The 12,211-nt window shown below is 36.8% G+C and overlaps 1 protein-coding gene across 1 annotated transcript in view; it reads right to left on the bottom strand.

The window, feature by feature from the left end:
- Positions 1 to 1,300: 1,300 nt before the first annotated feature.
- mpped2 (metallophosphoesterase domain containing 2b) overlaps positions 1,301 to 12,211 on the bottom strand; it is a 20,571-nt gene continuing 9,660 nt past the window's right edge. Inside the window, exons 5-7 of the mRNA XM_079809379.1 lie at positions 2,179 to 2,294; positions 1,922 to 2,035; positions 1,301 to 1,760 (exon numbers count right to left, since the gene is read on the bottom strand). Of these exons, the coding sequence (XP_079665505.1) occupies positions 1,642 to 1,760; positions 1,922 to 2,035; positions 2,179 to 2,294 (349 nt within the window). The 3' untranslated portion in view covers positions 1,301 to 1,641. The remainder of the gene's footprint in view (positions 1,761 to 1,921; positions 2,036 to 2,178; positions 2,295 to 12,211) is intronic.

Below are 12,211 nucleotides of genomic sequence, written 5' to 3'. Positions count from 1 at the left end.
GAGCACGCCAAGGCTGCGCTGACAAATGTCCATGATCAATAGCATCTGACAGGACAACACGAGGTTATGGCCATCCCTGTCAACGCTATCTATCCTTTTTCAAGTCTGACAGATGTGGGGTAATTAATGGACTTCATTAATCAATCAAAGCCGTTGCTAAACTCCCAATTGAATGTGTGAACACATCGTTATTTACTGTTTGGGAAAGAAATAAAGATCTTAAAGGGATAGTTTACCCAAAAATGAAATTTTATACACTCGTGGCTTTATTTCTTCAATGAAACAAAAAGGAGATATTTGTACATGTCGAACAAGCTGCACTTTTCCATATAGTGAGAGTGAATGGTGACCAAATTAAGCAAAATTTTCAGTGTTTGTTACCGACACAAAACTCTCATTTATCTTTTTTTATTATTCGACAGCCCCTGGTCACAATCCACTTTCATTGTGGGGGGAAAAAAGCAGCTCAGACATTCTTCTAAACTTCTTTTGTGCGCCAAGTCAGGCTAGGAATGGCATATTTTGCATAAATAACATTTCTTTTGATAGACTTTAAAAGAAAAAATGACAGACATCAGATAAAAATCTTGTTTTATTTGCATATAAACTTGGCTAAAAGTCACAATGGATTAAAAAAAGTCACAAAACATATAAAGAAAGCATTTACAATATCAGAAATGACATAAAAATTACATTACATTGTTTGTGCTCACAAGATCGCAGATCCACAGTGAAATATACAACGTACATTATTACAACTAAAAATGGAGATGAATGGCTTAGTGTTGTAATGTCACTTCCAGTTTGAAAATGGAATACGATGGTGTTGCAAATCTATACGATAAACAATTGTGTGTTTCGACTCTTTACAGACATTTACCAAATTTATCTTTGTATATCTCCTGAGGCAGTCACATTGTAAAATTCTCATCCGCTTTTAATGTGCTTAATGCACATTCAGACCACGGCATTTTTAGGATCTCAAAAATTTGCACATTCAGTCTATTCTAAAGTGTAATTATAGGAAAAAGCACCAAAGCGATAATGCAAAATGAAATTCACAACACCATTTAAAAACTCTTTCATCTTTTGCCACATTCTGTGCCACTCTTTATGTTGAGAGTACAAAATGCTCACCTGATGGTGTTTAATGACCTGGTAGATAAAGATGTCTTCTTGATTAGAAAAGAGCAAAGTCTGATTGCAGCAATAAATATCAGACCCAATGGACCCTTTGACATGAGTGAAGTACGAACTTACCCATTTAATCCAAAATTGAATACACCACACAAGAAGTTCATGACTTTAAATAACTTTATAATAATTTTACAAAGCACAATTAATATTAAATCAGACATGGTCAAGTATTGCTGACGCTTTTAGGGGTACCTTTATAATGCACTTTTTAAGATCCTGACCAATAAAAAAAGGAAAAACAGAAGGCAACTGATGCAAACAAATTACAAATATGAATTCACAAGTTCCTCTTCGCCTACAATAGTCATTCAAATGGTGTCGGCTTAAACCCGACTTTAAAAAATATTTCATTTCCATGCATTTTTAAATACAAGCAGTACAAAAAGACCATTCATTTTAAGTAAGGAAGAATGTAGAAAAAAGGGGGTGGGGCTTTAACGAGTCTCAGGAATTTCCTGGGTTGGGGAGATCAAATATGATTGGTGGATTGGTGGGCTGGAAGCTGACTGTACATGTGGAGGAGTTGATAAATGTTGTGTAGCCATCTGTCATTGTGCCATACCCTGAGAACGAGCAGAGAAAATATTTGTATGAATTTATTATAATTGACATTTAAAAATGTTTTAAATATTTAAATAGTAAAATATAACAAAATTTAAATCTATAAAACACACACACGCACGCACACACACACACGTATATTTAAAGACACTTAAGCCCTCACCTTCATGGATTCCCCCATATGCGTGGAGTTTGGGTCTGACCCTCTTTTGTACAGTGTTGAGTAGTTCCACACAGCCGACTCTCTGAAGTTCCTTGGGGACCCAATCTCTGAACCCTGGACAAAGTCCAACATCACATCCTTAGTGGCGTATCATCACATTTATGATGACTTTAAAATACAACAATCCATCTGCAGACACAAACTGATGTACACATGCTGTACACCTACAGTTACATTCACATATCCTCAACGCTTACCAAGAGGAGGCCCATGTGTCATAAGAATATCTACGTCTTCAGGGATCTGGTTCCACTTATCGAGGAGAGACTGGCCACGAGGTAAGTTAAAGCCCCATCCATTAAACCACGGGGTCCTGTGGGAGCAGACAAACGCATTTTACACACTTCATAAATGTCAAAATCATCATACACATGCCTGCATGCTGTTCTCACACGCATACGGCAAAAGCCGACGGTATTTGCAAAACTGATTTTAAAATAGACTAGTTGTTAGGTTGCATGAATCTAAATATATATATATATTTTAATAAGAATGCTGGTTATAATAATAACAATTCCCTCCCTCTCCCTTGCTCTTTCTCTCTATGTGTGTGTGCTAAATGTACATTTAAATTTAGACTAAACAACATCTCTCGTCGACAGACAGCTGATGGGCATCTACACAACACATTTTTGATCATCACGGTCTAACCCAAACAGTATCCAGATTACTTTTTCATAAATAAAAAAAAAAACACACACAAACATAAAAAAAGTCTAAAAATGCCTCGGAGTATTGCAGCATCAGATTTGAGGCCAAGGCACAACTCAAGCTATTCATTTCAGCCTCCATCAGGGCGTCCAGCGGTTCGGAGCGGAGCAGAGGTCATCTGCAGAGGAGGCAGATTGATCAAGCTGTCAGCACCAATGAGCAGAAGCATGTTAATAAGAGTTTTATTTCCCCTCTGGGATGGGCCTGCTGACAGCCTGCGGTAACCCGGGCCAGACCTTTATTTACCACTCTCAGACCCAGTCTGATAAGGGCCAAGTGTCTGGCCCCAGCTAGACAAGGCTGTGCAAGGCCAGGGCTAAATGTAGGCCTTGGTAGGGAGGGCAGGAACTGACCCCACGCTGATAAGCAGAGCTGGGTGATGGATGGAGACAGAGCAGACAAATGAGAGTTGGAAGCACTGCGGAGAGCAATGTCTGCAACTGCTCAACTGCACTTTAGAAGCTGCACTGCAGGATTTCAACACAGCTTGAAACAAACGCAAAGGACTAACTAAATTGGAGGTGCCTGTATAATGTTAATGTGCGCATGGTTGTGACTTGACAGCGAAATGTCAGCTAAATGCGTGCAAAAAAGGTCCATTGTCAATTTCGTAGAGATATATGAAAATCACTTTGAAACCAAGCAGCTTTCTCTTGGTCAGCGCGGGGAATTTGCATGACCAGCTTAAACAGGAGCGAAATCTGTGTGGGAAACTCTTTTGCCCTCGCACGAAAATCCCAATCACGCCGAATCCTATTGGAATGACTGGATTTCACCCGTGTAATTTCGCTGAGCATCAGTAAATGTGACCACACCTTAAAGGGGTCATGAACTGAGAATGCTTTTGACATATAAGAGGTCATCATACTATAAGAATATAGAATATCCTTTAAGTTTCAGAACTGAAAAACTTCCTTGTTAGTTCAAAAAAAGGTTTTATTGTAACCAAGCCCTGAGAACGGCTTGTTGTGGAATGTGCCTATCTATAGATAGGTGTAAGGCCGCCTCTGCAGAAGAAGATCAACGCCTACTTCATCATTGCAACTTTGGCTCCGCCCACTGGCGTGTTAGTGAGATGACGAGGAGAGAAGAGCGATACAGGATCACTGGACTAAATAACATTAGCTTTCAAAGGATCATAATGCTAGGAATCGGTACTGTTGCAAGGGCTGTGCCAAGTGTGAGATCACACAGGGCCTTTTCAAGAGAGTTCCACATGTACTGCTTAGCTCAAATGACTTGGGCAATTATTTTAGGAAGGTGACGATATGCAAAGGTGTTAGCCAATTACAGCAGTGGGCGTTTACACGGAAGTACACTGAAGACACACCCCTTAAAACATAGCATTTAAATCAGGGTAAGAAAAATGCTTTTTTTCCCTTAAATTATGACAATTCATGACCAGCAGTTCATGACCTCTTTAACAATAGATACATATAATACATACTACTATTACTAGGGATGTCCAAGAGTACTCTGAAGTGACACCAGGGACTGATTACTAATTAATTTATAATTATACAAGGCTGTTTTTAATACACAACGTATTTAAAAATTTCACGCAGTGCTGAACTCCCATCAAGCCTATCTTGCCGAAAATAGTGTGTACGTTTATTATGATTATTAAGGTAATCTGCAGGCAGTGCAAAAAGAACGTTTTTGGCAAGAACATGACATATGAACTTCTTGGAATTGATCTTGTAGTAAATCCAGCTATCTAATTGATGAACACGATGAATATAAAACATAAACATTAGGAAGGATGAGATTACAAATATCAAGTAGCTGAGTTGTAGCAGCTAATAGCCTTAATGAGTCTTAAAGAGCTTGATACTGCCTGTACTCACAGGCATACATGTATGTATGAGCACACATGCCCAGTTGTCGAGAGGTCATTTTACAACGAGCACTTGACAATGTCAGAGACTCTGAGAGGCAGGAGGTTAAGACTAGAGGGGGAAAGGGTTTTCACAGCATGTTCCCTGAGACCTGGATCTTTTTTCATTCATTGAATTATGTTGAAATAGACGAGGAACTAGGGCCCAGTCCTTTGTACCACTTCAAAATAACAATAGAGAAAGAGCCCTGGAGCAGAGTATTGAAAACCAATTACAGAGAGAACGAAAAAGGTTTTAGAGGGAAAAATAGAAACGCATGGAGTCTGTCGCTTTAAAATAACTGCCAATTAAACTTAGAGACCCAGTTAAACCTGGCAAGGGACCAGGGTCTGTCAAATAGCAAAAATGTTTTCCAAATATGTTTCTTCACCAGACACAGGTTCCAGCATATACTCCGATTTAAAACACACACACACACACACACACACACACACACACACACACACACACACACACACACACACACACACACACACACACACACACACACACACACACACACACACACACACACACACACACACACACACACACACACACACACACACACACACACACACACACACACACACACACACACACACACACACACACACACACACACACACACACACACACACACACACACACACAAACACACAAGATTATTAAACATATGTGCTAAAATTACATTTATTTTACCTTTTTTTTTGTATAAACAAGATTTAAAAAACGATATTGGTTTGTATGCATGTATGTGTATGTATGTATGTACAGCTCTGGAAAAAATTAAGAGACCACTTAACATTGAGAAATCAATGTCAAGTGGTCTCAAAATTTTTACCAGAGCCGTATATAAATGAATCGCACATCAAATTTGGCTCAGAAATTACCTGCATTTAAAGAAATTATTGTGTTAAATTAGGAAAGCATCAAATAGACATTCCAAAAAGTAGCTTTAGAAAGATTATATTTTATTTTATTCAACATTATGGATTTTTTTTAAAGGGGTCATGAACTGGCTTTTAAAAAAAATGTATACTGTTGTCTGAGGTCAACTTATTCATTTTGATGTTTTTTAATGTAAAAACCACGCAAATGTCATAAGTTATAGGCTATTTTCTACCCTGGTTTTGAGTCTCTCTCAAGAAACACTGGGTTTTGATTGGCATGCCGCACTGAAGACTTGGAAGTAAAAACGCCCATGGCAAGGATTGGATAACAGTTTTGCATATTTAATGAGCTTCAGCTGCCCTGTGAGTAAGCTACACAAGGAATTGTTTTGAAAGCATGTGAGAAACGGCAAACTAAATGATTCGTCCCACAGGGCTCGCAAAATATCTTTATCAAACGAACACAATGATTTAGCTCTCATCCACCCGCGATTGATTGGAATGTTATTTTTGTATTACTTGGCCCGCCCGATCGGTGGATATAAGCGTGAACCACCCATCACACACACCAAGTACGTTGCAGACTGCATGATCATAACTTTCCTGATTGTATTTTTCCTTCAAATATCAAGTCAAGAGAGTGAACACACTACCATGACCTTTTATATATCAAAAGCTCAAGGGAAAGTTGATTTCTCAATTCCAGAGGTGGACAAAGTACACAACTCCATTACTCGAGTAAAAGTAAAAGTACCACTGGTCAAATATTACTCTGTTACAAGTGAAAGTTGTTTAAAACTATGTTTACTTAAGTAAAAGTACAGAAGTACTTGCTTTTAAAAGTACTTAAGTATCAAAAGTAAATTTCCTTTTTTATGTCAATGCATTATTTTATTATTGTTGCATTGTTGTATAAAGGCACGCTATGCCATGGTGGTTTAAGCCAGTCAGTGATGCTCCATGCAACCACTTATTTAAATACTTAAAAGTTACAAAGCTTTTTACAAAGCTGCTGTCACTTTAAGGCAGAATGCACAAATCCTACACACTGATACACATCCGATATTCCCCCAACTGTTTACGTTCACTTAAGACATAATCAACTTTGTTTACGTGAATACTTTCCAAAATGAAAATTGACATTTTGTGTGTATTGGTCTGTTTAAGTGCGAAAAACACACACAAAAGAAAGCTCTATTCAGTATTCGTGCTCTGGTATCTAAGAGGCACAAAAAAAAACAGACTGAACTGCGCTCTTTCATCATGCTTTTTCAGATTCATCCATATGTCTATGCTTCTCTTTCTCCCAGACATTTACATTTTTTTACAACAAAAAAAAAAACACTTTTAAAGAAGAAAAAAAAATCATCCACTGACTTGCAAAGCTGCTACAGAAACAACTTTTGACTTTGAGAACCTTGATAGAAATGTAGTGGAGTAAAAAGTACGATATTTGTCTTTCAAATGTAGTGAAGTTAAAGTAAAAGTTTCCCTAAAAAAGATTACTTCATTGAAGTACAGATACTCAAAAAGTGTACTTAAGTACAGTACTCAAGTAAATGTACTTCGTTACTGTCCACCTCTGCTCAATTCATCACCCCTTTAAATTAAATGATACTTAAATAAGAAACTAAAACTGCCAGTAGGTGGCGGTAAATGTCTAAATGATTAAGAGGAGTCATTCACAGGTGCTTAATGCTCATAATTTTAACCCCTTCTTTTTTTTCCATAACTAATTAGTTTAAATAAATCTCAATCATTGCTGTTAGTCAGGACAAACCATTTACATTAAAAATAAAGCTTTTATTGTGTGTTATTTTGGTATAATTTATATACGACTATATTATTTACTAGCTTTTATTTTTATATTTTCATTAAAGTTTAACTTATGTGCTTTTGTCATTTTTATTAGTTTTTTCGTTATATTTCAGATTTCTATTTACCTTTACTTTTTAATGCAAGCATTTCAACTTCAGCTTAATTTAATTGATTATATTTAGTTTAAAAACAACATTCCTTAATTCACTGATATTATATTTTATTTCAATTAACAAAAGCGATTTTTAAGTTTTTACAATAACCACATCGATTGCATCATACCTAGTTACGACGAGATGTAGGCCTAGTCACTGCACACAGTGATAACCATTATTCTTTTGTGTTAACGACAAAGATGTAAGCAAATATTCAAATACTAGCTGTCACTTTACTGCCATCCTCTTTAACCAAACTTAAGAGCGTAGTCATATGGATTCAACACTACACGTCCATCATCACCAGCTGGGCTCATAAACTCTGCAGTATCCACTGTTTGTCTATCCATTAACGCTTCTTCATAGATTGGAGAGAATGGAGTTGATAGTGGATGAAATAGAGCCTGAACACAGGAAATGACTGCTGAGGTCTCAGTTTAAGTGTGTGTATGTAGACTTGTCCGTGGATGATTGATGGGAAGGCAAATAAAGGCGAGTGGTTGCTTTCGAACCAGGCCGGTACCCTTGGGTACAATCTCTCAAACCCTGTTAGTTTTCCTGCAAACATACTCAGGCTCGTCTGCTTTAACTCGCACATAAACGTCAGTGTCCAAGTTGGGCTTTCATCCGCACATCAAGCTAGTCGTCAATGAGAGGTCATTACATCCCCACATAAAAGAAATGCATTACTACAGGGCTCTTTGGAATACTCAATTGCTAGTTTCATGCCTCTCATATCAATTTTGCGGTCTCCTTTTTCTTAGTATAAATATCTCAATCGATATTTCATGTCCATTCATTATTAAGTAGCTGTGTAATAAGTGAGATAATGTGCAGTCTGCTGGTAATTATCACAAAATAAATCACCTCTGCTTAACAATAATATAATACATTTAAAGATCATAAAGTAAATTAGGTTTAAATTTTAAAAAAAAAATGTTTTTTTGAATTTTAGATATAATTTGAATGAAATATAATTATATATTTTTTCTTTATGTGTAATATATATAATATTTTTATTATATTATTTTATTTCCAATAATCTTGAAAATAAATACCAAGAAAAGTGCAAGTCCAAGAAAATTTTCCCCAAAAAAAGTGCATTAACCAAAATGAAAAAAAAAAATCTTTAAAAAAAACAGAGAAAGAAAGCTTTCACTGTCAGAAACTGTGTTCAGTACTGAGACACAAGAGTATATTTGTGTCTGTGTGTGTGTGTTTGTTTTGACTGCGTCAGCACTTTGTTTTGATGAACTTTCTGTGACCTGGACACACTCACAGTGGCACACAGGAGCAGCCGGCTGTGCCTCAGTAACACACATACACACGCTCGCAGTGCTTGCTTTGGAATCAGTGTGGCCACACTAATGCACAGGCCTGCCAGTCCTTCAAACACCTCACATGCAAAAAGGATTACTGAAATATTTATCTGCCCCTGACAGCAGGACGGTCAAATAAGAGGGGGATCAGAGAAAGATGTGTGATTGTGAGAGTGATGTTGGAGACAGTTATCAACGGTCAGGAGAGAAAAAGCACCTTTAAACTTTTAGTTTTACAAATCATCACACTAAAAATAATATTAAAATTGGATAATATTTACAGCTTTGAAGTGCTTGAAAAAGTGAAACTTGAAGAGTGCTTGAATTTCACTCTCAAAAGGTTGTACAAACCCTGAGATGAATAATGTCACACAAAAAAAAGAAAAGAAAAAAACTTTCGACTATTTCTTCCACAATACCATGGGGTGTTACTACATTAAATCCATAGTGAATGTTTATGATTTGTGGACTGAAACCCCTGAATGTTTCAAAATGTTTCTCCTGGTCTCCACGTCAGCTCTGTTTGATCTGATATCTTGAACCTCTATCTGTGGTTTATAACAGAATTCTGCACCAAACGCTTCCCACTAGGTCTCGCAGTAGCAATGTTATTAATACTGTGGTGAATTCAAATGCTTTCTCACTGGATCTCCCAGCGCTGTTTAGTAACGGTGTCGCATGATCGAGATCGGCCCATGTATGAGCTTGCACTGTGATGTATATTATTGCTCAGAGGGAATAAACGGTCCGTGCAGCACAGCTCAAACGATTAGCGCGGTTCCGTTCCGCTTTTGTTTCGTTTGCCATCCGATGTTTCTCATATGTAACAGAAATGGCAGCTCTTATTAGTTGAGCACCGGGGTGGTCGCACCAGTGCGACCTCCAACCAAATTCAGTCGAACCAGCAGGAAAAAAGGTCGCAAAATGCGACCATTTAGTCACAGTCTGGAGCCCTGAGTTGATATCACAAAAACTGAAGTTCTATGAGATTTTGTTTAGGCGCTGTACCAAAAATATCCACCCACATTCCATTGATATTTTTTTATCTACTCCTGTAGCAAATTAGTACATTTCTGTTCAAATATCAGTTCTATTAAAAACAGTCACCAAAATGGAACCTTGAGACTGAGACCTTTCCGACGAAATGCATTTTGAAAAGATTAGAAAAGGTTTTGGTTATACAGTTGTTAAACATGTAAATAAATTTAAACATGATAGAAAATTGAAACTTGACACCGCCCACTAGGGGAGGAGCCCGCTAAAAGAATTTAGAGTACAGTTTAAATGGTAACGTAACATCCAATTTGAATACTAAAATTATTAAATTATTAAAATGTGATATGAAAAAAGGCGATAAACAAAAGAGCACCAAGAGTTCCGCTAGCGGGACGGTAACAGTTAAGGGGTTAAATATTAATGAACCCAAAACTTTTGTACAGAAGTGTAGCTGTTTATTCATTCACTAAGAAACAAGTTTGAACCCCTGAATCCAAACAATCAAAAGAAGGAAAAAAGGCCTGCAAGACTCGATCAAAACAAAGAATTAAACTACTTTAATCTGTTTCTACTTTGAAGAAGAAAATACAACAAAAGCTGTTAATCTCCAAACGAAATACTTGTTTTTGTTTGTTTTAACAAGCCATTACATTTGTCGTGTTGCACTAAGCTTGTTAGGCTGCAGTATAAAACCAAAACCAAAAAAAGACTTGCCAACAAACTTAAAATAACCTCGGACCACAAAGGTAGACTGAGTCTAAGACTAAACAACATATGTTGTGTCTGCAGCACATTGCCTTCAAAAACAAATAGTACAATCCCCTCAGGAGATTAAAAAAAAAGTGGCCCACTCCACTCTTGAAGCCTGTGAAGAGAGAGAAACTTCAACATATTTCCATACAGCCTGCTTTCTAACAGCATCTGACCCCTTTTCTAGTCGGTCCATCGCTCTCTCTCTCTTTCTCTATGCACTCCAAACCGCCACCAGGCATCAGCAGGCCTAGCAGAGGAGATGTCAGCTGTTAATTATCACTGACAAATGACGCCACCTTCGGGCCAGGGGTCAGCTTACAATCAGTGACGTGAGCAGGTAGCTTGTCAGCAGGAGCCAGAGAAAATTGTTGCTTCTATAGGAGGCTTCTGTTGATAGCTGAGAGGACCGGATGGACGAGGTAATTACATTTGCGAACAGCATGCAAGTTCTGCATTTCCTCGATGAAGGTCAATAACGAATGAAAAAAAAGTTAAACATGAGCAAGCTAAAGTATTACAGACATATGCTTCTAACTCAATAGGAAGAGCGTGGTGCTAGCAACACTATGGCCATGGGATCGATTCACAGGGAACATGTGCAAGCCATCGTATTGTGGATAGATGAATGTGAAAATCAGAAGCGAGATGAGAAGCATCAGACTGTTATATATTCTTTTCAACACCTTAATTCAGTCAATTCAATTCAGATGAGTCAATTAATATTCATTAGCAGGCCTTCAAGACAAGAGTCTAACACTACCAAGGTGCAGCACATGTTAACGCACATTAAGCTCTCAAGATGTTATTAACAAGCTTGTCAAATCTTACATCTTTACTAAAACCAGTGTATTAGATGATTTAACGCTTCATAAAATGTTTATATTTCTCATTATTGGCAGTGGGAATGTAATCTTTTAGAAAGGTGCCTTGACTGTTTAGAGCAAAGCTAACCAACACAGCCATTTGTAAAACATACCTGTATTATCGCAAATTCAGTTCTCTTTCACGTCTTATTGCGCTTGAATTTGAGTACACACTATTGTACTATTGTTTGAAATTTGCTTCTTTGTTCTTATTTTTAATAACAAAAATAACTATATTGTATACTAATATATATATTTCAATCAATTATGTAAAATGTATCATATCGTGAAATAATATTTTGGTCATATCGCCCACCCCTACTTTATGTTATTCACATGTAAACTGTACATACGTTCAGTTTGATTAACAAAGGTCCAACAGTTTTAGTCCAATCTAACACAAAACATTTTTGTCCTTTTTGTCCTAACTCAACACCTTTTGTCAGGTTTGCATGTCTGATCAAAATGGAAACATTTTTGGAAAAATGTTTTACGTTTTATGAAACGTTTTAACTCCAAATAAATTCCTAAATAGATACATTGCAGAAATACTTTTCCCCTAATAATTAATTAACTAAAAAGGGAAAAATAAATAATTACAGTTTAATACAATTTTTTTTTTTTTTTTTAGAAATCTCACAAAATCTATGTTTATTTGATCAAAAATACAGTTACAGTTTTCTGCTTTAATACATTTTAAAATGTAATTTAATGTGATGGCAAAGCTGTCAGCATCATTACTCCAGTCGTCTTGTGTCTAACATGCTCCTTTAGAAATCATTTGAATATGTTGATTTGCTGCTCAAAAAAAAAAAAATCTTATTTTTCTCATATTTTTCTACAAA

This window comes from Gobio gobio (assembly GCF_949357685.1).
Source record: "Gobio gobio genome assembly, chromosome: 25".
NCBI lineage: Eukaryota > Metazoa > Chordata > Actinopteri > Cypriniformes > Gobionidae > Gobio > Gobio gobio.
The sequence above is the reverse complement of the archived record's forward strand: the minus strand, read 5'-3'. Positions and strand labels throughout refer to the sequence as shown.